The 25,326-nt window shown below is 48.2% G+C and overlaps 1 protein-coding gene across 9 annotated transcripts in view; it reads right to left on the bottom strand.

The window, feature by feature from the left end:
* The window catches only part of DAAM2 (dishevelled associated activator of morphogenesis 2), a 135,997-nt gene that overhangs the window by 30,330 nt on the left and 80,341 nt on the right, over positions 1-25,326 (bottom strand). For all 9 annotated transcript variants that reach the window (XM_010818159.4, XM_002697225.7, XM_010818160.4 and 6 more), the window contains 9 exons: positions 16,459-16,548; positions 13,332-13,406; positions 12,814-12,908; positions 9,126-9,459; positions 7,704-7,814; positions 6,418-6,521; positions 5,227-5,293; positions 4,069-4,186; positions 1,451-1,589 (listed from right to left, as the gene is read on the bottom strand). In XM_010818159.4, the coding sequence (XP_010816461.1) occupies positions 1,451-1,589; positions 4,069-4,186; positions 5,227-5,293; positions 6,418-6,521; positions 7,704-7,814; positions 9,126-9,459; positions 12,814-12,908; positions 13,332-13,406; positions 16,459-16,548 (1,133 nt within the window). The remainder of the gene's footprint in view (positions 1-1,450; positions 1,590-4,068; positions 4,187-5,226; positions 5,294-6,417; positions 6,522-7,703; positions 7,815-9,125; positions 9,460-12,813; positions 12,909-13,331; positions 13,407-16,458; positions 16,549-25,326) is intronic.

Raw genomic sequence — 25,326 nt, 5'->3', positions numbered from 1 at the left:
CACAGAAAACAAACGTAAGGTTGACAAAAGGGAAAGATGAGGGAATAAATTAGGTCTTGGATTAACATATACACACTACCATATATAAAATAGGCAGTCAACAAGGATTTACTGTATAGCACAGAGAACTCCACTCAATATTCTGTAACAACCTATATGGAAATGAATTTGGAAAAGAATAGATAGATACATGTTTACATATAACAAAATCACTCTGTTGCACCCCTGAAACTAACACAACATTGTAAATCAACTATACTCCAATATAAAATAAAAATTAAATTAAACGGTTTCCTAATAAAGCTGCCTTTGGATTACTAGCTGTGTTCTCCCAGCGTACCAGTTAGGATTTTGACTTTAACACCCGGCTGTTTGTGCAAATGAAAACAGTAGCATGAACGGTTCAAAAATCATTTTCTACTTGGCTTTGCAATGCAGCACAATGAATCATTGAGAGCCAATGTATCTCCTTAAGGGCAGCAGACTCAGACTGATACTGAAAGCAAAACTTTAAAATTAAAACTAAGTGTGTTAACATGAGGCCTGGTTATTAACTGATGCAACTGTAAACTCATTTCTTGGTGTTTCTTTACACCCAGGGTGAGTCAAAGATGATAAGCCAGAGACCTTAGGCTCTGACATCCTTTTCCAATAATTCAATTGTCATGCTCTATTTTCAGTGGTCGGCAGACCATCTCTAAAGGGCCAGAGTAACTATTTTAGGTTTCATATGTGAGGTCTCTGCTGCAGCGTCTTGTGCGTGATTTTAACAACTCTTTTAAAATGTAAAACTACTCTTAGCTCACGGAGGACACAAAACAAACTGGAGGATGGGGGCTAGCCCACAGCCATAGGTTGCTGACTCTTCCTCCGTGTTACACTGCCGTCTCCCTCAATCCACTCCATGCGCGTGGATCATGGGGAGCGGTAAGCACCCTCTATAAACCTCTACTATCCAATATGGTGGTAACCAGCCACATGTCACATGGCTGCTGCTGCTGCTAAGTCACTTCAGTCGTGTCCGACTCTGTGCGACCCCATAGACGGCAGCCCACCAGGCTCCCCGGTCCCTGGGATTCTCCAGGCAAGAACACTGGAGTGGGTTACCATTTCTTTCTCCAATGCATGAAAGTGAAAAGTGAAAGTGAAGTCGCTCAGTCGTGTCCGACCCTCAGCGACCCCATGGACTTAATGAAAACGAAATAAAACGTAAAACTCAGTTTCTCAGTCACACTAACCATGGGTCAAGCGCCCAGGGGCCACGTTTAGACAGTGTGCATAGAGACCGTTTCTGCTATCTCAGGCAGTTCTATTGGATGCTTTGGCCCAGGGCCCATCTGGAGCCCTGTCTGGGTTTGAGAGAGGGAGCTGAGATTTTGCTGGTGAGACGCCAAGGAGGACAGAGATGGGGAAGGAAGACGAAGACAGGTAAGGGATGGCCACTGCTCACATGTTGACAATGTTCTTGACATTGAAGTTCTCCAAGGGAGCCTGGTCAGGATCCACGCCCCTCTCATCCTGGAGGACAATCTGCTGCAGGATGCGGTCCAGGAGTTGCCACTGCTGGAAGTAGCCACCGTTTCGCTTGTCTGCAGAACGAAAGACATCCTGTCTTGACTGAGCTGCAGAGCCCCCTGGGGCCCTGCCCTAGGGTCACCGCCTGGGGCCAGGCTGGGGAAGAAAGCAATCTCCTCAGCAAGCTCCCCGGATGATGGAGGAGGAAATGTGATTGCTGATAATGAAGGCTCATAAATCCTATCATTTCTTGCTGATCTGCAACTGACCTTTTATGAATGTGTCAACCCTCTAGATATATTTCTCTACTCCCTGAAATGCTTTCTGGCTGCCTTCTTCCCTGTTGGTACCCTGAGCATCCCATGCCTTAGGAATGCAAATTGCTTTTTTTTTTTTAACAATTATCTTAGAAAAGCACATTCAAGAAAGTAAATCTGCTCCAAACATTACATGCTGAATAATGAAGTCTCTAGGGAAACTTTTTTAAAAAAGCAAAGGCTCTAGGTTTATTGATGCTATTGTCCTATAGGAATGGAAAATAATTACAGGTGTGTACTGAGAGGGGGGTCAGAATGGGCTGGAGAAGCAGTCTTGGAATTCAGGCAGATTTCTCGGTGAAGGTGACCCTGAACTGTGAAGGCAAAGGCATTGAGTGGGCTGTGCCTATTTCTACAGGGCCCTACTGCTGTCTGCTCTAATTTAGTCTGGCTGAAGAAGGACTTTCTTTTCATGGGATCGCCACAGGCTCCTCTTCCTGGGTTCATAATCCAAGTACTGTGTTTCTACTGACCACCAAGGTGGAGGTCAAACAGCAAGATCCTGACCTCAAAGGCAGACCATAATGCCTACAAGGAGGAAGGTCATGTCTGCACAGCTCCATTTTGAGGCAGACTAGGGGGACCCATTCACAATGCCCTTGGAGTACCAAACACTCATGGGAGCAGAAGTCAGAATTCTCAAGTCTTTCACCAAGACCTTCTAGACTGGGTTTTGGAGAACAGGCAGCTTCCTGGTCCAGGCCACTCTGTCCATCTTCCCATCCCTCCACTGGCACATGCATTGCAAAATGATAATGTCTTCCATTTCCTTTCACAGGGTAAAGCCTGTGTTCAAAGAAGTAGAACGTGATTCATCTAAAGCCCTGACCCCTGGGGACTTCCCTGGTGGTCCAGTGGCTAAGACTCCATGCTCCCAATGGGGGCGGGCGGGCCCTGGGTTCAATTATTGGTCAGGGAACTTGATCCTGCATGCTGCAACTAAGACCCAGTACAGCCAAATAAATATTTTTGAAAAAAAAAAATTCCTCTTAAAAAAATTTAAAAATTAAGTCCTGACTCCAAAGAAACAAAATTCTTTCATATGTAAAGACTGTCTGATTCTCAGGCTCCCCCACTGTAAGGATGTAGATAATAGAACACATGCCTTAAGCCATTTTGAGATTTAGAGATACTATATAAATCTCCCATCACACCCAGCCCTGCTGCTACTGCTAAGTCAATTCAGTCGTGTCCGACTCTGTGTGACCCCATAGACGGCAGCCCACCAGGCTCTCCTGCCCCTGGGATTCTCCAGGCAAGAACACTGGAGTGGGTTGCCATTTCCTTCTCCAATGCATGAAAGTGAAAAAGTGAAAGTGACGTCACTCAGTCGTGTCCGACTCTTAGCGACCCCATGGACTGCAGCCTACCAGGCTCCTCCGTCCATGGGATTTTCCAGGCAAGAGTACTGGAGTGGGGTGCCATTGCCTTCTCTGACCCAGCCCTGAGTGGGCAACAATAAATTGTAGTTTTCACCACCACCTGATTACCAACACCAGCATCATCACCACCACTAAAGAGAGTCCGTCTGGGGTGACCATTTTATTGGTCCATGCCAGTTTCCAAATCTGCTATTTTATGAAGAGCTTAAATACCAAATGGTGCAGCTCCAACTCATTTCAGATCGCACACTGGGGTGGCTACTAGTAACTCTGCATAATTTATTTGGTCACTGCACACACCTGGATCCTAAGAGTTTAGCACCTGCTCCTATAGATACGGTCATTTGGTATTTGTAAAGTGAGGCAGGAACAAGGGCGCTAGGGTGGGAGCCAGCCAGGGTTAGATGGAAGAGTTGATAAAATCTTTAAAAACAAAGCAACAAGTTTGCTTTCACGTGATTGCCACAACCTCCACTCCACAGCTGTACTGCTCCCGCAAGCATGAAACTTCTTTCTGGAACGCCCCGAGAAGGCCCATCACAACGCTGCCACGAGCTGGCAGTCAGGGCTGTTTGATTTAGCAGGGATCAAGTTCTGCGTGTTGGTCCAGGATGTTGGCATTGCTCAGGGCTGAATCCTCAGCCCCTGTGCTGGGGACAGTGGAAGTCCTGACTCCAAGGAGGACAGGTAGAGTAGGGGCCTGAGTCCTCCAGTCCGACCTCCTGGGAACTGGGGTACAATTGGGCCAGGAGGGAGACACGGGGAGACACCCCTACCCTGGGAGCTTCTGACACCTTTTCTCAAGATGCCCTGGACCAAGGGCTCAGATTGGCCAAGGGAAGGGTGCTACTCACAGGGCATCTGTAGGCAGTGGTGCAGGACGGACAGCAGGCATGGGTAGGCCTCCGTGTGCTTCAGCTTCTTGTGGATCAGCTCAAACATCTGGGAAGCACTCTTGGTGTCAATGTGGACCTGAGGGTGTGGGGCGCACAGTGAATGGGGCAAGGGGAGGGGAAGGAGCGGGGAAGAGAAGAGAGGGGGAGATGACCCTGTTTCCATCCACTGAGCCCCATCCTACAGGACAGCATTCCTTCCCTGCCTCTGGTCCAGACTTAGAAAAAGAGAAGGGCAGAGAAAAGGAGGAGAGAGATGTGCTAATTATATAAACCAGGGTTCCCCAGCCTTGGCACCACCAGCATCTTGAACTAGATGGTTCTTTATCCGTGGGGGTGAGGGGCTGCCCTGTTCACTGCAGATGACTTAGCAGCATCTTAGCCCTACATCTACCAGATGCAGGGGCATCCTCCTCACACCTGCTGTGACAGCTAAGAACATCTCTAAATATTGTAGATGCCCCCAAGGGAAGTAAACTCGCCCCTGGTTGAGAACTACTGATTCAAACTAAGAGGAGGAAGCAGGGCCTGGCTGACTCCAGGAGCACGTGGCCTAGATCCACAGCCTGGGTGCAAACAGCAGAACAACTCTGCAGTTGTGTGACAGCAAGAAGCCGCTGGTCCTCTGGAACATTGGTATCCTTCTCTTTATATCTGGGGCTCTTTTTAGAATCGAAAAGGGTGGTGCTTGGCCACTGAAGCACCAGCCCAAAGTAGGTCTCTATTTGGACAGGGATTTTCTAGCACCATATTAAAGCAGCAGGTGTGTGTATTTTCAGGGTTACCAAGGCTCACATGGAAATGATTTTGTTTGCTAAGCAGGATCAGGTTAGCAATGGGGAAAGGTGACTCAGATTACTGGAAGACAGGGAGAAAGTCATCCCAGAGGAGGCATGCGAGGGTAGCCGTGTGTAAGAACTGTCTCTCCTTCCTTTGGGGGTTGTAGTCTCCTCCAGGGGAGATGCTCTCCCAGTTTAAGGCGAGGCCCTGTAGAGCCACTATAGTGCCAGGGCTCCAGAAGTGAGACCCGGCCACTGTGGCACCACCACAGAACCAGGCTAACACACAGCACAGGAGTCAGGACCCACTGCAGTCGTCCCGCCTTTGCAGGCTTCTCACCATGTCAAACCTCCTGGCCAGCTCCAAGTCATCCTCATTCCGGACCATCTCGAAGAAGTCCAAATGCCTAAACGGGATGGGGGGATAGAGGAAGTAGACATGACCGCCAGGTCAGCGCTGGGTGAGGGTTACAGCCCCTGTAAGCCTCTGAAATGACTAAATCTGAAGGCATCATGCAAATGAGGCCAAGGCAAAACGAGAAAGAAGTTAGCTTCCTGTAAGTCAACACTCTCATCCTTTATAGGATCTCATGCCTGTCCCTGGAGAGGCCAACCCAGGGTCCCATGACCTTCAATCAGGCTTTCCCAGATTGACATTTGCAGCTGGATCATCCCTGACTCTGTGGGGGGAGGTGGACCTGTGAGTTGAAGGACATGTACCAGCATCCCTGACCTCTGCCACCAGATGCCTGCAGCGCCCTCCACTTTGAGTTGTGATGACCAAAAATGTCTCCAGGTTCTGCCAAATGTTCCCTGGGTTGGGGGGGGGGGGGTGAAACCACCCACAGTCAAGGATCACTGCCCTAGGTTGACCTTCCCCAGTGTTCTCAGACCATCCTAGGTCTCCACTCAAAGCCAATCTGTCATTTTCTGCCCCATCCCCTCCTCCACTCCACTGCAAAAGGATCCATCCACCCATCCACTCTCCCTTAAGACCTAGTGTAATAAAATAGCCTGTGTGAAGGGGGTGGACCAGAGGGGCCCACTGGTGATACACAGGAGCGTCATTGTGCTCTTCAGTCAACAAAGGCCTTGATGGCTTGCACCTTGAGGGGCGGGTCTCTGCTGAGCAGGAGGGCACGGTGGATGTTTGGCATTCCTGGCTCCCTACAACCAATGCAAGTAGTGCCTCCCCCATCCAGTTTGAAAACCGAAGAACACCCCTACATTTCCAAATTCCCCCCAGGATTGGTACTGCCACGGAAGAGGACCACTGAGTCCACCTGCCTCTAACATCAGAGATGAGACAGGAGGTTGGCAAGGAGGCCAGGAGGGGACACAGGTGATGTGGGACAGGGGGTGGGAGAGCCGTCATCCACCTCTCCCCCAGACCCAGAGCTGCTCCTGAACTGATGCTGGGTGTGGCAGGTGGTCTCCCAGGGAACAGAAGCCTCTCTGAGGTTCTCGGCCATCCCCCACTGAGGCGCTTTCCCCATAGGTTTGTGGTGGGAATGGGTGGCTTGGGCCTTACTTGTCCAGGATGGCATTCTCGTGCTGCCGGAGTTTGTCAATCACGGGCTGTATCCCCAGCATCAGGAACTCGTACCGCAGATGCAGACGGAACTCCAGGTTATCCTGGGGGTCACCAAGGGGGTACTAGGCTCACCGGCTGGTGTCCATTTCTGCAAGAGTCCCCCAGTAGTCCCCTCACGGCCACTCCGGTTCCACCACATCCCCAGCAGCAAATGCATCGGAACTGCTTCAGGTCCCAGAGCAGCAAGGAGGGGGTGGGAGGAGACACCCTTTCACCTGTTAGTCATGCGCTTCAGCTCTCCTGCCTCACTTCCTTTAAGTCCTTCACCAGCTTTCTCTAAGATTTTGGACTCAAAGAGCGGTGCTGAAGAGTGATACAGAGCACACGCTTTGGAACCAGACAGATCTTGGTTCCAATCCCTGCTCTGTCACTTAACAGTTTTGTGACTCTGCAGAAGGCTTAGTTTTCTCATCAGTTAAATGGGCATAACATTACCTACCTAACAAGAATGATATTCATAAAAACTACCTAATGAGATATGGTTAGCAACTAATCAGAACAGATGTCAGGATAAATAGCTGGTACTGACCCAGGTGATGTCAGCATCTTAGGGACAGGTAATTCCCTCAACCTACCTCACCTAAGTCAGGTCATCAGGATGGGATGCGGGGAAAAAAAAAAAAAAAGATAGTATGCTGGCAGAAAACGGGGGAAAGCAGAGATCATTAAGTTGCCCCTTTTGACCTTCAACAAGCTGACCTTCACCAAGGCATCAGACTGCCTTAGAATTTGGGGAGTTCACCTGCTCTTTAAGTTCATCTTCCATTTTTCTATTTTTAAGGTCTGGGAATCCCATTTCTGACCCCATTCTGAAGGAAAACCAGAAGTCACACATCCTAACAGAAGATGCTAGAAGACTATGACTAGCTAACTCAGAAATCAGTCCAGAAACAGGTCTTTGGAAAGCTTTAGAAAGAAGGGCCAACACTTGTCCTCCTCCTATAAGTGATCCCCCGCCATCCTAAGCCATCATCAGCCAGACAAGCTTGGGTTTTGACCATGGCACACATAACCCACGACGCCACCCATGCAGGGAGCTCCCCAGGAGCCCCTCTTTCTTGGCGTCCAGTGCAGGGGGCAAGACATGATACAGACAATCTGAAGACACGATGACGGCACTGGCAGCCACACCGACCCTCTGCCACTTCCCCAGGCAGCACTCACGCCCTCTTCCCAGGGCCAGAAAGTCAGAGCACAGCAAGGACACGGAGGAGAGGCCTCACCTCTCCGGCGCCAGCATTGAGGACAGCGTTGATGAAGGACATGATGGCTGTTTTCAGGTTCACTTCATCCCGGTATCGGCCCAGACTCCGGTCCAGCTCGTTCAGGAGGGTCTGGATGGAAAGGCAGGACCGAAAAGAAGGGAGGGATCAGGATCCTACAGGTCCAGCCTCACACCTTTGCTCCCACCGTTCCAACCACCCAGAACGCTGCATTCATTCTCTGTACCCGATCTATCCAACTCATCTCGAACGTTCTCTAAGTCCACCTTTTCCAAGAAGCGTGCTTTGCCTCTCCACATCTCAGCCCCAGTCCTGCCTTATTCCTCTCCCACTCAGCCCTGGGGACTTGCTGTATTTTGCTGGGTGATGCCAAAATGCTGTTTCAGCACTTTACAGCTGTTTACAGCTCATCAGCCCTCCATATCCATGGGTTCAACCGACCCCACATTAAAACATAATATATACATATATATTTTATATTTCAGAAAGATTAAAAAGGCAAAATTTGAATTTGCTGTGAACTGACAACTGTTTACATAGCATTTATATTTTATTTACAGTTATTTACAGAGCATTTATATTATAGTAGGTATTATAAGTAATCCAGAGATGACTTAAAGTATACAGAAGGATGTGCATAGGTTATACGCAAATACTGCACAACTGTAAGAGATTTGAGGATGCACAGATTTTGCTACCTGTGAGGGTCCTGGAGGAGGAACCCCAGAGAGTAACTATATTCACTCTCAGCTCCTTAATAGCATGGTTTCTACCTTTCATCTCCTTTGTATATTCTGCAAAGGGTCGAGGGTCACTTTCCAAACAGAGTGGGTGCTTTAAAATGTTTGATGACAGAATAAGCATGTAGTCAATTCTGGTGGGCAAACCATAAAGTTTGTGATGACAGGTCACATCTACTGAGACTTACTCTGTACCAAGACACTATACTTCTTGTCTGTCTCTTTACTGGCACAGGCAGGGAGAAATAAAGACACTAGCATGGCCTGAGCTCCTGGGACTGGTCCCAGTGTCCCCAAAGTAGGCACTGGTCCAGGCTTAGGCCCTAACACCTTTTATTTTACCTGGCCACGCCGAGCAGCATGTGGGATCTTAGTTCCCTGACTAAGGACTGAACCAGTGTCCCTGCAGTGGAAGTGCAGAGTCTTAACCACTGCACCACCAGGGAAGTTCTGAAGCCTAAAATCTTGATTCGAGCAATGGCATTCAATTCAATAATTCTTGATGGAGCCCCTATCTGAGCCAGGTACTGGGCTCAGAGTTGTAGAGCCACAAAAATGAAGCGGAGCAATGTCCTATCCTCTAGGAACCCACGGTCTAGGTAAGAGTGCATTATCCCAGCCAAACCGCGCTCTCTTAAGGGCCCTCGGGGCTTCTTACACAGGCCCTCCGCCAGGTCCTCACCTGGAAGCGCGTCCGCTCAGCTGCATACACCTGGTAGTGGAGCATGGCCTGCAGCACCTTCTTGTGGCCGCCGGGCACCAGGCACACAGCGCCCAGGATCTCCAGCACGGCCACCTTGGTCTTGCTGTTCTCCGTGCGCAGGCTCTGGGCGATGGTGCTGATGGCCTCGGGCTGCGCCAGCACGTGCGCCCGCCCCTGCGAGTTGTTCATCAGCGCCTTGATGCAGCCAATGAGGGAGGTGTGGATGCGGCTCTCGCAGGTGGCGTGGTCCATGCTCCGGAGGAAGTTCAGCAGACAGGTCAAGCCCTCCAACTCGATGAAGCGGGTCACAAACCTGCCCAGACCAGAGCCGTCAGCCAAACAGGTATCCTGTATTTGCATATTATTCGGTCTGCATTTTGCAAATAGCTACCCTTTATCTAGGGACCACTGTGTCCCACCTACAGAAGCCATTTGGTTCACTCGTAAGGTTTATCTAAAGCACTAATCCCTCCATGGTTGCTATATGGTCAACTTATTAGGGCTTCCCTGATGGCTCAGATAGTAAAGAATCTACCTGCAATGCAGGAGACCTGCGTTCGATTCCTGGGTAGGGAAGATCTGCTGGAGAAGGAAATGGCAACCCACTCCAGTATTCTTGCCTGGAGAATCCCATGGACAGAAGAGCCTGGCAGGCTACAGTCCACAGGGTTGCAAAGAGTCGGACATGACTGAGCAACTAACACTTTCACTTTCAAAGCACTGAAGAGCTTATGCTTTAGAACTGTGGTGCTGGTGAAGACTTTTAAAGAGCCCCTTGGACTGCAAGGAGACCAAACCAGCCAATCCTAAAGGAAATCCATCCTGAATATTCATTAGAAAAAACGATGCTGAATCTCCAATACTTTGGCCACCTGATGTGAAGAGCCAACTCTTTGGAAAAGACTCTGATGCTGGGAAGGATTGAGGGCAGGAGAAGGGGTGACAGAGGATGAGATGGTTGGACATAAGTTTGAGCAAACCCTGGGGGATACTGAAGGACAGGGAAGCCTGGTGTGCTACAGTCTATGAGGTCACAGGGAGTTGGACATCACTTAACAACTGAACCACAACAAAGCTCTAAAATCCTTACCACCCCACAAGGGACTCACGTCTTGTTTGCATTTTAAATACTGTGCATTTGCACATCACTGACTGTCAGTGACACAACTATGAAGGTATATACGTGAAAGGGATGATTATGATAATTATTAGGATAATTATCATGGCTGTTAAACCTGAAGACTCATCACCAGTGAGGATGGGAATGAAGAGAATTACAAGCAGACAAGGAAGACTTCCAGAGAGGGGAGCCATCAGTCACTGCATCGAGGGATCAAGACTGGGGAAGGCACTCTTTAAGGGATCCCTAAGAAAACATCTGAGTTAGCTTAAATGTTAGCAAAAAACACTAAAAACCATTTCGTGCAGGAGTTCTTAACCTGGAATATGTGTTCCCCTAAGGGGTCTATGGCTAATCAACTTCCATGGGAAACAAAAAATACACTTTTTTGGTAATCTCTACCTTGAATTTCAGAGAAGGCAATGGCACCCCACTCCAGTACTCTTGCCTGGAGAATCCCATGGACAGAGGAGCCTGGTAGGCTGCAGTCCATGGCGTCACTAGGAGTCAGACATGACTGAGCGACTTCACTTTCACTTTTCACTTTCATGCACTGGAAAAGGAAATGGCAACCCACTCCAGTGTTCTTGCCTGGAGAATCCCAGGGACGGGGGAGCCTGGTGGGCTGCCGTCTATGGGGTTGCACAGAGTCGGACACGACTGAAGCGACTTAGCAGCAGCAGCAACCTTGAATTTAGCATTTCTTTCAATGATGAAGGTAAGCAATAAAATATAGTGGCATTACCAGAATTTCTGACTTTCTCACCCAAAGAAATCACAGCTGTTTTCATCTCAAATTGCAGCTGTTACAGATATCTCAAAATATCATTTCCACTCATCAGCACTTCAAAATTATGGTGGTTGCTAGTTCTTTTTATTTAAGGCATAAAGCAGTACATTTACTGCTATCTCACAAATGTTTAAAATTTGGTGGCTGTATTTCAATTTAATTGGCTCATTTTTAAACCTTACCTACTATCTACTTTATTACTTAGAAACATCGTTCTAATAAGCAGTCAATAGGTTTCACCTGGGTACCAAAGTCATCCATGGCACACATGTGTGCATCCATACACACACACACACACACACACACACACACACACACACACAAAGGCTTAAAACCCTTGATTTAGTAGAACAATAATTAATGATCTGAGGACATGCCATAAACGAAGCTGAGGGAAGCACTCTATATAATGAATGCATTTGATTCCAAGGGCATCTGTGAGTGTTTCTACATGATTATATAAATATACTTAGAAAAACAGAATGCATTAAGTTGTTAAAAACAGGTATCATTTACTTTTTTCTATTATACACTTTTATGTATCCCACAAAATTTCCACCATGACTATGTGTGACATTTGTCATCAGAATTTGATTAAGAGAAAGAAAAAGAAATGGAAGTGGGAGATGAGGGGCAACATCCCCTCAACCCTTCTACTTCCTGACTTTCTCAACCTTCCTGTATCCCCTCTCTAAATCAGACCCCATCCCCGCCTGAGCAACAAGCAGGGGTTAGGGAGCCTCTGTTCTCCTTGAGGCTCCGCTTCCAGGCTCCTGGGGCAGAAAGGTCAGCCCAGACCATGCACACGCACACACACACACACACACACACACACACACACGCAGACTCGTGTGTTGGTAACAACTGGCCCTCTGGAGAAAGAAACAGGCCTGACTGTGGTGCTGGCCAATTTCCATGGTATAAATACTCCCAGCACAGCTGACTTCAAGCTAGTCATGTGATGCCACTGAACGTGGAGCTGGGAAGACATGTAGCATTCACAGATTCCCACCAGGCACACACAACGGGTGCGATTTCCGTGGGCACGCATGACAGAGTGTAGGAAAATGCCGTCAAATCATCAGGTAGTTAAGGAGTGATAAGTTTCAAGTTCTTAATTACCTTTGGTTTTTATATCATTTTTTAAATCATGAGTTGATATAATTTACATTTTAATCATAGTTTTAACAAGCAGCTTGCAAAACTGCTGAAAATGTAACAGTTGCCTCCCCTAAGCCGGAATGAGCCCACTGCCAGACACGAGAGGAGCCTGTGGCTCTCTTGGGCCCTTTCCCAATGTGGCCTGGGACGCAGGGAGAGGTGCTTTTCAGCCCTGGAGACAGCCACCACCTGCTTCCTTACCTGCTCCCACGCTGGATGGAGAAATCTCATCTGGAGACAGCACATCGCCCTCTAGTGGCTAGAGTATTTCTCACCCACTCTCACCTCCCTGGTGGGGCTCCTCCCTTCTCTTGAGCACCCTGCCCGTATGCCCACCTCTGGACCGGAGGTTTACCTCATCTTCCTATGTTCATCTCTCCTCCCCAACATGCTCATCTTCTGGAAGCATCCCAGCTCCTCAGAGAGAGAGGGGGGAGTGGGAGCCCAGATGTGAAAGAGGGTAAAGTAAGCCGGAGGGGATGCTGAGAGTGCATCCCAAGGGGCCTGGGATGGGAGCAGAGCTCTGTGTGAAGCTTCGAGAAGCTGAGGGGCCCACTGGGGGAGGGATGTAGAGGAAGCGAGGGAAGGGGCATCACCTCATAGGCTGTGTCCGGAGGGCAGTCTTCAGGTCTTCCACGACTTGGTTCCTCATCTCCGTCTCCTCCTCATCAAACGCGTACAGACTCTGCATCTGAGGTCAGAGAAAGCAGCAGAGGTCGCGCTGGGCTGCCTGTCTCCCAGCTCCCTGCACCCCCAGCCTGCCTGTGAACCAGGGGCCACCCTCGCCTCAGGAGGGATGAGGCCCCACCAAATGGTTTACTGAGACAAGAGTGTCAGGCTGTAAGAAGACCCAGGTTCCAGTCCTGGGCTTCACTTTCCTCATCTGTAAAATGGGGAGAATGATTAGCCTGTTTCTCAAGCCTGGGTGATCTACACATCATTAATCACTGTTTCAATAGTTTGGGGACTCTATAGGGACGGAGGGGTCATGATACAATCTTGGGAATAACTGGAAAGCTGCTGATCCCCAGTTGTGGGCTGCAAGGGAACATGAGGCCCATTCCCCTTGGAGCCCTTCCAGGTGGGGCCGGGGCAGGACAGGCGTGAGGCTCACCGCGGCCATGGAGTTGATGCGGTCGATGTAGTAGTCAGGCCAGCTGGTCGCCAGCTTGTTGGGGTCCTCCTGCTCCTAGAACAAGAGGAAGGGTTGTATGGACCACCCGGCAAGACAGGCCCATGGTCTGGAGTCCTGAGCTTCATTCCAGGTCAGCATTCAGGTTCATCTCCCAGCCCCGCCTAGACGGGGTGACTTTGAGGGAGTCACAGAAGCTCCCTAGGCTTCTACTTCTTCCTCAGCAAGATGCAGATCACAAACATCCGAACCTCAGGACCGGATAATGACATGGGCAGAAACCATGCAGGTATATACACTTTCAATGAACAATATATATGGTTAAAAATACTTTATTTTTTTCCCCTGTCATCCTTGTTCTGACTCCATTTAATGAAATACGACTTTCAGTCTGTTGAATCTAATGAAAATGTGCACTTGTACTTTGTACATCTACTTTTTCAAACCTCATTTTTTCTGATATCATTCTCACTATATTTTATAAAATAGTATCAGTCTGTGACAGCCTGGACCTTTAAAAAAACTTAGTCTTTTGGAGTTTTGGAAAATATCGATTGATATTAAGCATTTGGTGTAGTGCCTGGCATAGAGTAGGTGCTCAATAAATTGTAACTTTAAAAAAGGAGAGAAAGAGATCTGCACCCTGCCCCAAGGTCCTGGGTTTTGGAAAGGGGGTGAGGGATGGGGTCTGTGCAGCTGGAAGGCAGAGCCCAGATCAGACCCAGCCCTCAGGTCCCAAGAGAAAGCCTCAACTCCTCCCCAGGGGTGGGCAGGAATGATGGGAACTGGACAAGCACTGACGCTGATTGAAAATTCAGACCCCTTCTCCGGCCAGTGGGTCTGCTCTTCACACTCCCTCCTGCTTCCTGTCTCTCTCCCATTTGGATGCTCCCCTTTATTTGCTTTCTAACAATTTCCTGCTTTCAAATTAGCATGAAACGTTTACCTCCTCAAGAACCTTCCTGATGGGCCACCTGCCTGCCAGCCAGCCTGGACTTGGCCCTGCATCTTTCAGGCCCATCCACTTGGGTTTCATGATTTTATTTCTTAAAATCCAAGATTTTAAATTTCTTAAATCTTAAAATTTTAAATCAGTGAGAAACCTGCTTTGATTGGGTCTTTGTGACTTCACCTGGCTGTATGCCTAAAGCCACGGGGCTCCCGTAACCGAGGCCCCCAAATTCTAGCTTCTGCCTTACAGAGGGGATCACAGCACATAAACAAACATATCATGAAACACTTTCCTGCCTTCACTGGCTTCCCATTTAGCCACTCCACATGCATTTAATGAGCACCTACTCCATGCCAATCACTGCTATGAGCCCTGAAAGTACTGAACAAAAAGCCATCCATGTAATAGCCTGTCTAATACCAGAGGCAGGGTGACCACTGCTCTGTGGTAGGACTGTCCACTGTGGGCCCTGGAAACCAGGGTGGGGGTCATTTAACACAGAAGGCTAATGGGGAAGATGGGGTGGGGGTCTGAGAGGACTGAGCTGAGTTACTCAAGATTACTGAGGCTGAGACAAGGGGAGAGTGTTACAGGCAGAGGAAGTACTATGTGGAAAGATGGGGAGTGGGAAAGTGTATTGGGAGATGACACAGACTGGTCTGGAAGGTGGTGAGAAGTGTCCTTACATTTTAGTGCATTTTTATGTTAGCTTCATAAGGAATCAACGTCAGGGACCTCCATCGTAAATCGATTTGGAAAGTGGGGAATCACGAGAGAAGATGAATTACTCCTGAAATTCATTTTCTCCTCCTTTCCTTCTTTATTTCCATAGTGTGAGTTTTTTAAAGATCTGCTCTCCTCATAATGAGACTCCTGGACACAGAGCATGGTATTCTGCAGCTGCTTAATAAATGCCTTGACTACACTAGATGTGGCTCGCAGTGCCTGCAGGCTCTCAGCAGGCCGGCATTCAAGTGTCAGCGCAGCCACTGGTCATGCTGGCTGGCAACTCTAGGTGAGGCCATCACCCCTCCAGGCCTTCCTTGCGTCCTGTGTAGAATAAAAAACTGGGCTGGGTTGCTCCTCAGTCCCTTCCAATTCTGGAAGAGGGACCAACTTTATAAGCTCGGTCTGGCCCAGTATGGAGCCTAGGATGGAACAAATATCCCGAGCAAGAAGACTAAGAGAAGAGCCAAAATGGGCTTCAGGGAGCCTGAAGGAGAAGCAGTCTCACAGACCTGCCCATCTTCTCCCAGGAGGGAGACTTCTAAGCCTTTGGGTGCTGGAATAACAGGCCCCAACTCCCAAACACCTGTACGTTGAAGTGAAGGCATGAAGCTGCAAGCCTGGGAGATGAGAGGGCAGAGGGATGGAGAGGAAAGTGGGCCAAGGAAGGAAAAATAGAGCGAAAGAAACAGACAGGCTAAAACATTGGGCGGGCCAAAAAGTTTGAGTTTTTCTATAAGACCCAGAATGAACCTTATGGCCAACCCAACAGAAAGGAGATGAGAGAGACTGAGAGAGAAAGAGATGAGGTGAGAGAGGCAGAGAGGGGGAGGAAGGGAGAAGAAAGCACAGCCACTGAGAAAGTGGAGGGGAGAGAGAAAGCCCAGCTCAGTCCTGACTGCAGCCCAGCACACCCTGCTAGGGAGGCGCAGTCAGGAGACTGACACCTTTTAATGAAGGGGCGGGGCGGGCGGGCAGAGCAGAGACTGATGTGTGTCCCTGACCTGCGTGCTGCCCTGGGACAGGGACACAGCCTGGGACACGGCCCAGGCTAAAGATCCAGCAGAGGCCATTCACTTCCCCCAAACCAGTCCTTCCAACAGAGCTGCCCCGTGGGTACTGCCCGGGGTGGCACGCCCTCCCCGCGTGCGCACAGCCACGGAAAGGGAATCTGGACTTGTCATCATGCATCTCCCTGACCCGGCACGCCTCCTGGAACCCAGAAGAACAGAACCCTAACCCTCTGCGTGTAAGCTCCATGAGAGCAGGGATTATTTCTGTCCTGATTCATTCACTGTTGTTCTTCCGACACCTAGAATGGAATGAGGCTGGTGTGGAACAAAGGTTTGCGAAATGAATGAGCAAGCGTGGAAGCAAGGGCTACCGGTGCTGTGGAACCTGCGCGGCAGTGGAAGGGGTCAGAGACGGTACCTTCTTCTTGCTGCAGTAGATCTGCCATTTCTTCTCAGGGGGCAGTGCAAATACAGCCTCCCGGTTTTTGTCGGTGAGATCCAATTCATCCTGCAAAGACACAAAAACACGTCTGAAACCCAGAGATGGTTGATCTTAGGATATTCAGCCTATAGGAAATTACAGTTTCCTCAGATTCCTCAGCCTGCTGTCTTCCTTCAAAGAGCATCAAAGATACGATAGGGCAATTCTTTTTTTGTTTGTTTGTTTTATTTTATTTTTAAACTTTACATAATTGTATTCGTTTTGCCAAACATCAAAATGAATCCACCACAGGTATACATGTGTTCCCCATCCTGAACCCTCCTCCCTCCTCCCTCCCCATACCATCCCTCTGGGTCGTCCCAGTGCACTAGCCCCAAGCATCCAGTATCGTGCATCGAACCTGGACTGGCAACTCGTTTCATACATGATATTTTACATGTTTCAATGCCATTCTCCCAAATCTTCCCACCCTCTCCCTCTCCCACAGAGTCCATAAGACTGTTCTATACATCAGTGTCTCTTTTGCTGTCTCGTACACAGGGTTATTGTTACCATCTTTCTAAATTCCATATATATGCGTTAGTATACTGTATTGGTGTTTTTCTTTCTGGGGCAATTCTTTCTCTTGAAGCACAGAGCCATCCTCCCATCCCCTTGCATCAAGCCCTCAAGCTTCTGTCCAGGCTTCCTTCACTTCCTGTCCCCGCCCCTGGCTCCTCCCTGTCCAGGGCCCTGTTCCCGCCCCTCTCCGTATTACTTTGCTAGCTCCTAGTCCTCTTGCCTGGAGTTTCTTGTCTTCTTCCTCTTGTCCTTCTTAGGCTGGTCAACACCATAAATCAAGGCTTGACAAAGAAAGAAATCAGTCTACCAATCCAGTCTGTTATTATTAATTTATATTATTTGGTTGGCCGCATCTGATCTTAGTTGCGGTACTTGGGACTTTCCTTGCATCATGCGGGATCTTTCCTTGCAGCAGCATGGACCCTCTAGTTGTGGCACGGGGACTCCAGAGTGCATGGGGCTCAGGAGTTGCTGTGCGCAGGTTTTAGCTGCCCTGCAGCATGTGGGATCTTAGTTCCCCAACCAGGGATCAAACCTGCATCCCCTGTGTTGAAAAGTAGATTCTTAACCACTGGACCACCAGGATGTCCCCTGATCCACTTCCCTCTTGGCCCCCATCCTTCAAGTTTCTGTCCCTTTAAATGTGTCCCCAAGAAAGTCTCTGGCTCCCCAACCCCAGCATCAGCCCCAGCATGGTTGAGGACACCTGGTAAAGATGAGGAGCTGGGCAACTCATCTAACTCAACTAACTCATCAATTCATCAACTCATCTAACTCAGCCTCCTGCTAAGGAGGGCACCCTGTGCCATGGAAGGTGTCGATCTGCTTCCCATGGAGGTGTGCCCGACAGAGATCGCCCTCCAGCGGTACCACTACCCAGACCATGCCATGCACACACAAGGCTGGGCTCCAGCAGTAAACCCACACTTCCCTGGGAGCTGGACTGGGAAGTTGCTGACATCATCAAGTTTCAGGTAACTCTGTAGGTAGTTTGGGATGACTTTTTTAGGTTTAGCTGTGCTGAATGGTGCCTAAAAGGCTCTCTTACTGAAAATTCTTCTCCTATGATTCATGAGCTATGCCAGGACTCAACAAAAATAAATAAATAAAAGTTAATGGGCCATGGAAACATAATGGGCCTTTCAACATGATTCTTGAATTTTTTTTTAATAAAAGCAAAAGTTACATTAAGATCAAAAAAAGCATATTACTAATCTTTGTATTTTCTAAAATGATAGTGAAAGTAATATCTAAGAAAGTACAAGTCTTAAGTATATCGATACCTGCATTCAATGAGAGCCTTTTAGACTTTCCTTCACAGAGATCTGACCTGTCCAATAGAAATATGAGCCACGTTTTAAAAAAATTTTTCCAGTCACATTAAAAAATTATGCAGGAATAGTTGAACTTAATTTTAATAACGTGTGATAAGTCGATTCAGTCGTGTTTGACTCTTTGTGATCCAATGAACCATAGCCCGCCAGGCTCCTCTGTCCATGGGATTCTCCAGGCAAGAATACTGGAGTGGGTTGCCATGCCCTCCTCCAGGGGATCTTCCCAACCCAGGGATCAAACCCGTGTCTCTTGCATCTCCTTGCACTGGCAGGTGGGTTCTTTGCCACTTAGCATCACCTGGGTCAGTAGTCAGTCGGTTCAGTCACTCAGTCACGTCCGACTCTTTGCGACCCCATCAATCGCAGCACGCCAGGCCTCCCTGTCCATCACCAACTCCTAGAGTTCACCCAGACTCATGTCCATCGAGTCAGTGATGCCATCCAGCCATCTCATCCTCTGTTGTCCTCTTCTCCTCCTGCCCCCAATCCCTCCCAGCATCAGAGTCTTTTCCAATGAGTCAACTCTTCGCATGAGGTGGCCAAAGTACTGGAGTTTCAGCTTTAGCATCATTCCTTCCAAAGAAATCCCAGGGCTGATCTCCTTCAGAATGGACTGGTTGAATCTCCTTGCAGTCCAAGGGACTCTCAAGAGTCTTCTCCAACACCACAGTTCAAAAGCATCAATTCTTCGGTGTTCAGCTTTCTTCACAGTCCAACTCTCACATCCATACATGACCACTGGAAAAACCATAGCCTTGACTAGATGGACCTTTGTTGGCAAAGTAATGTCTCTGTTTTTCAATATGCTATCAAGGTTGGTCATAACTTTTCTTCCAAGGAGTAAGTGTCTTTTAATTTCATGGCTGCAGTCACCATCTGCAGTGATTTTGGAACCCAAAAAAATAAAGTCTGACACTGTTTCCACTGTTTCCCCATTTATTTCCCATGAAGTGATGGGACCACCTGGGTACCTTGTATTTAACCCAAAGTATCTAAAATAGAGTCATTTTAACATGTAATCAATGTAAAAGAAAAAGATCAATGAGCTATTTGAATTCTTTTTTTTTTCAAAGTTATCAAAATCTGCTGTGGATTTCCCATCTTGGTTCAGACCAGCCATGTTTCAAGTGTCACCAGCCCCATGTGACCGGCGGCTGCCATCCTGAGTGGCACCGACAAGGACAACTTGAATCTATGCCCACCAGGTCACCTGCTTTTTGAACTAAAGACTCCTGTAGATCAAATGGTAAAGAAAAGTTCTTCCCTGGAACCACTCTCTACATATCCCAGGAATGTTTCCAGACCCTGCTCGAGGTTTCTGAAGCATTTCCTTTCTGTGGTCAGAATCAGAAATTAAAGAGACGTCTGTGCACCTGCCACTGGCTGGCACACACTGCACCCTCTTCTGCTTTTGCTTCTGCAGGTAGCTCTACCCAGCTAGCGCTCCTGGCCCGCCTGCCCCACGGTCTAATGCCAAGCTCAGAGCTGGCATCCTCTGGCAAGCCTTCTACAGCCCTTCCCAGGTAGGAACACCCCTCCCTACCTGAATGCAGAGCTGTTGTGTTCAACTTTGTATTCTGGTTATTTAGACACTTGTCTTCTCTCACCAGTGGTCTCTGCCACTAAATCAAATGGCATTTCTTGGTAATTTGGTTGGTTCAGCCTTGGTAACCTATGACTCTGTGGACCATCCACTTCTCCTTGAGTCTCTCTTTCCTGGTTTCCTGGACAATCACACCCTTGGGCCGTCCCTCCTGCTTTGCGCTATGCTCCTCTTGGGACCCCTGACTGACTTCTCCTCCTCTCTCCTATCACTCAGCACTTAAATCCCTCAGGGCACCATCCTGGGTCCTCTTCTCCCCTCCCTTTATGCTTCCTCTGGTGACCCCTTCACAAGTCATTCCCAAGGACTCAGTGACGATCCTAAATCCTCTCAGCCCCCCAGTGTCCTGAGCGCCCAATCCTGGCACCCAACTGCCTGTGCACCGATCAGCTTGACGGCCCTCAGGTGCCCCATACACTCATGCACGTGTGATAGTGTGCCAGGCACTGTTCCCAGGGTTTAAAGTTTATCCATTACATTTGCAACAACCCATTTTACAGATGAGGAAACTGAGGCACAGCAAGCACATGCAAACTGAATTCATTACCCCAGTCACCTCAGCCTGGGTCTCCTTGGCACATCCTGTCCTGTTGAGGGTCTCACCATCCACCCAGATCCTCATGTAAGAAACCTGGTATTCCCTGACTCCTACTCACGCATTAGTCCCAACGAGTCCTATTATCCTTCCTTCTCAGTGGCTCCGGAATCTGTCCACTTTTCCCCATTTCCACGGCTAACGCTTTAGTCCAAGCCACCATCTTCCACAGCTTGGGTTTGCACCTGGAGCCCCCAGATGGTCTACACAGTGCCTTTGGAGCCAATAAAGTACCCCAGATGGTCTTTTTAGAAAAGTATATTGGAGAACCTCAAACCCCTGGTTAACCTTTTCAGTGGCTTTCTACCATGCCTAGGATTGAATCCCAAATCCTCAGATATTCTCATCATAATGGTACCCCCCAAAGGACCCAGCTTTTTCCTACTAGAGACTCTCACATCTGATGCTGCTTCTGGCAGGGACTCCATGGCATCATTCTGCACCTCCATTCACTTACCTGACCATCACTCTGTTTTAAGATCTGTCACTGCTTCAAGGGGCCCATCAGGACCTTGAATCTAGAATAAGGCTCTCTGCTAGAGAGGCCACAGACCGCCCCAAACATTCCCTCTCAAGACACTCTCTACACTTGTCATTACTGTTCAAGATCAGGCTTCTCGTTAGACTTCATATTCCTGGGGGGAGGGGCTGCACCAACCCATTTTAGTGGGTCCATCACTAAATCCCTGGCAGCCCACGAAACCCAGTACACGTCAGTCTCTCAAATATTTTTCATTTGTTTGATCAATACCTCACGCTAGCCTGCAGACGAGACAAGTCTGACTCATCCTTGATTTTTGCCAAAGTACCTAGTAAGAAATCCTGCCACTTAACATGCTCAATAAATATTTGGAGACTAAAAAGGCCAAAGGAAGGAACACTGCTTGCCATGTCCTTCTTTCAAAATTCATGCACTCTTCTCAGGAAGATGTCCCTGACTGGGATAATGTAAGAAATATACTGGTTTGGCCAAAAAGTTCATTTGGGTTCTTCCGTAAGATGCTATGGAAAACCTGAATGAACTTTATGGCCAACCCAACATTTCTTTTTTTAAAAAATCTGTTTTGGTGTTTTGTGGCATCATGCTTTATTTTTTTTTAACTTTTTATTTTGTATTGGGGTATAGTCAATTAACAAACAATGTCATGATACTTTCAGATGAACTGCAAAGGGACTCAGCCATACACATATATGGATCCACTTTCCCCCAAACTCCCCTCCCATGCAGGCTGCCACATAACACTGAGCAGAGTTCCCTGTGCTGTACAGTAGGTCATTGCCGGTTATCCATTTTAAATATAGCAGTGTCAACCTAATATTTCTGACCCTCGTTCCCGGTTCCTGTCTTAGAGCTCCTAAACCCCTCGGAATTTCATGAATGATAGAACTGACAGGAATATCTTCTGTTCCTGACATAGAGCTCCTAAACCCCTTGGAATTTCCTGGGTGATAGGAGTCCCTTTTCTCCTGCTGCAGTGACTCCTGGTGGACCCTAGAGAGCTTCAGGGTGGGGGCCAGTCACCAGAAGGATCAGGCCTTGATTAGAAGCCTTGAACTTTCAGCCCTACTCCCCAAACTCTAATAGATGGAGCTAAAAATCTATCATACCATTACAAATAAACTTATTTACAAGACAGACTCAGAGAACGAACTTACAGATACTAGTGGGGAAGGGTGGGAGAAAGGGATAGTTAGGGCATTTGGGATGGACATATACATACAGCTGTATTTAAAGTGGATAAGCAACAAGGTCCTACTGTACAGCACAGGGAACGCTGCTCAGTGTTCTGTGGCAGCCTGAATGGGACGGGAGTTTGGGGGAGAGTGGATACATGTATGTGTATGGCCGGGCCACTCTGCTGCACACCTGAAACTATCACAGCATTGCCAATCAGCTATAAGCAGCAGCAGTAGTCGTATGTTGGTCGCTCAGTCATGTCCGACTCTCTGCAACCCCGTGGACTGTGGCCTACCAGGCTCCTCTGTCCATGGAGAAGCAGGCAAGATACTGAAGTGGGTTGTCATTCCCTTCTCCAGGGGATCTTCCTAACCCAGGGATGGAACTCGGGTCTCCGGCATTGCAGGCAGACTCTTTACTGTTTTAGTCACCAGTTCAGTTCAGTCACTCAGTCGTGTCCAGCTCTTTGCGACCCCATGGACTGCAGCACGCCAGGCTTCCCTGTCCATCACCAAGTCCTGGAGCTTGCTCAAACTCATGTCCATCAAGTCAGTGATGCCATCCAACCATCTCATCCTCTGTCATCCCCTTCTCCTCCTGCCTTCAATCTTTCCCAGCATCAGGGTCTTTTCCAATGAGTCAGTTCTTCACAGCAGGTGGCCCAAGTATTGGAGTTTCCATTTCAGCATCAGTCCTTCCAATGAATATTCAGGACTGATTTCCTTTAGGATTGACTGCTTTGATCTCCTTCCTGTCCAAGGAACTCTCAAGAATCTTCTCTAGCACCACAGTTCAAAAGCATCAATTCTTTGGCGCTTAGCCATCTTTATGGTCCAACTCTCAAATCCATACATGACTACTGGAAAAAACCATAGCTTTGACTACACAGACCTTTGTCAGCAAAGTAATGTCTCTGCTTTTTAATATGCTCTCTAGGTTCTCATAGCTTTTCTTCCAAGGTCACCAGGGAAGCCCCATAATCAGCTATACTATAATATAAAATAAAAAATAAGGGGAAAAAAATCTATCTTGTTGAAACCACCGCAAAAGCCCCCAGGATGGCAAGGCTCAGAGAGCTTCTGGGTGGGTGTATGCATCCACGTGATTGGAGGGTGGGGCACCCAGAACCTTCTGGGGACAGATGCTCCTGGGCTCAGGACAGGAACCTTACCCTTCTGGGCTTTATGCTCTGTACGCCTTCCTCTGGCTGCTCACTTGTATTCTTTATCATCTCCTTTATACTAAACTGGTAACAGTACATAAAGTGTTTCCTGAGTTCTGTGAGCAGTTCTAGCAAATTACCACACTTGCAGAGGAGATCGTGGGGACTCCTGGTTTGTAGCCATGTTGGACAGAAGCATAGGAAACCTGGGACCCACCACCTCTAATAGGTGTGTGAAGTAAGGGGCAGTCTCGTGGATCTGAGCCCTTAACCTGTGGGCTCTGTGCTAACTCTGGGCAGTAAGTGTCAGAATGGAGTTGTATTGCAGGACATCCAGTTGGTGTCCATAGAAAACTGGAGAACTGCTTAATGTGGAAAATGGTGTTAGCAGTATTTGAGTGAAAAATTGATCTTAGCAGGACTGACAAACACGGCTCAGGCTTCAAATATTATTCTACACAAGCAAAGAAAAGTGTTAGTCACTCAGTTGTGTCCAACTCTTTGTGACCCCATAGACTGTAGCCCACCAGGCTCCTCTGTCCATGGGGTTTTCCAGGCAAGAATACTGGGGTGGGTTGCCATTTCCTATCTCCCACCCCTGGCTCCACTCCCAGGAAAGGCATAACTTGGGACAGTGAGTTTTCCTGAACCTGATGTGGTGAGGAAGGTGGACCACTTTTTCTCCCACAGGCATTGCTCCATCTTACAGTGGTCCTGTGCTTTGAAGAGCTGGATTGTCTTCATCAGATACATCCATGACCGAATCCAAGTAGGAAACCCCATTCCAATCATGTTGCATTGTTTCTCTGCAGGCCAGCCATGAGAATGAGTGACCAAGAGCTGATGGTAGATGACCCTGCGTTTACGGCTCTCTCTCCCAGGGGTTCAGGCCCGAGTCCTGGGCACAGATCCTGCTCCCCCATCTGGGAATTTCTTTGGTGTGCAGACTTTGTCTCACCACCAGACCTCCAAAGAGAAGAATCATGCCGTCTTCCTGTTCTGTCTCTTTGTGGTCAGAATAGGATGTTTCACACACAGGGTGCTGCTGTGGTCTAAATGGGTATCACAGAGAGTCCGGAAGAGCTGCCGCCAGTGTGAATGCCAGAGCTCTGTCTGCCCCAGGCTAGACACGAGGCGTTATCATCCCAGTCCCAATCCAGGTGTCTTTCAGGCATCTCTATCTCCTTGTTTCCAGTTAATCATCCCTTGATCTGAGACTTGCGGTTGCCCAGGAGGAGAGGGTTGGAGGAGGGATGGAGCGGGAGGTTGGGGTTAGCAGATGCTAGTTATTATATATAGGATGCATAAATGACAAGGTCCTACTGCACAGCACAGAGAACCATACTCAATATCCTGTGATAAACCACCATGGGGAAGAATATAAAAAAAGAATGTATATACAGGTATAGCTGAATCACATTGCTGTACAGCAGAAACTAACACAGCACCGTAAATCAACTATACTTCAATTTAAAAAACCATCCCCTAAATCTAAAAAGAAATGATACAAATGAACTTACAAAACAGAAAGAGACTCACAGACTTGGAGAATAAACTTATGGTTGCTGGAGCAGGGGGCAGGGAGAAGGATGATGGGAGGAAGGGATGGTTAAGGAGTTTGGGATGGACATGTACACACAGCAATATTTAAAGTAGATAACCAACAAGGACCTGCTGTATAGCTCATGGAACTCTGCTCAATGTTACATGGCAGCCTGGATGGGAGGTGAGTTTGGGGGAGAATGGACACTTGCATATGTATGGCTGAATCCCTTTGCTGTTCACCTGAAGCTATCACAATACTGTTAATCGGCTATGCTCCAATATAAAATTAAAAGGCTTTTTTTTTTTTTTTTTTAATCCTGTTCTGAGGTACCCAGAATCTGCCTACAGAATTCCACCTGTCTCTTA

This window comes from Bos taurus, chromosome 23 (assembly GCF_002263795.3).
Source record: "Bos taurus isolate L1 Dominette 01449 registration number 42190680 breed Hereford chromosome 23, ARS-UCD2.0, whole genome shotgun sequence".
Lineage (NCBI taxonomy): Eukaryota > Metazoa > Chordata > Mammalia > Artiodactyla > Bovidae > Bos > Bos taurus.
Note: the sequence above shows the minus strand (reverse complement) of the source record. Positions and strands in the feature narration are given on the sequence as shown.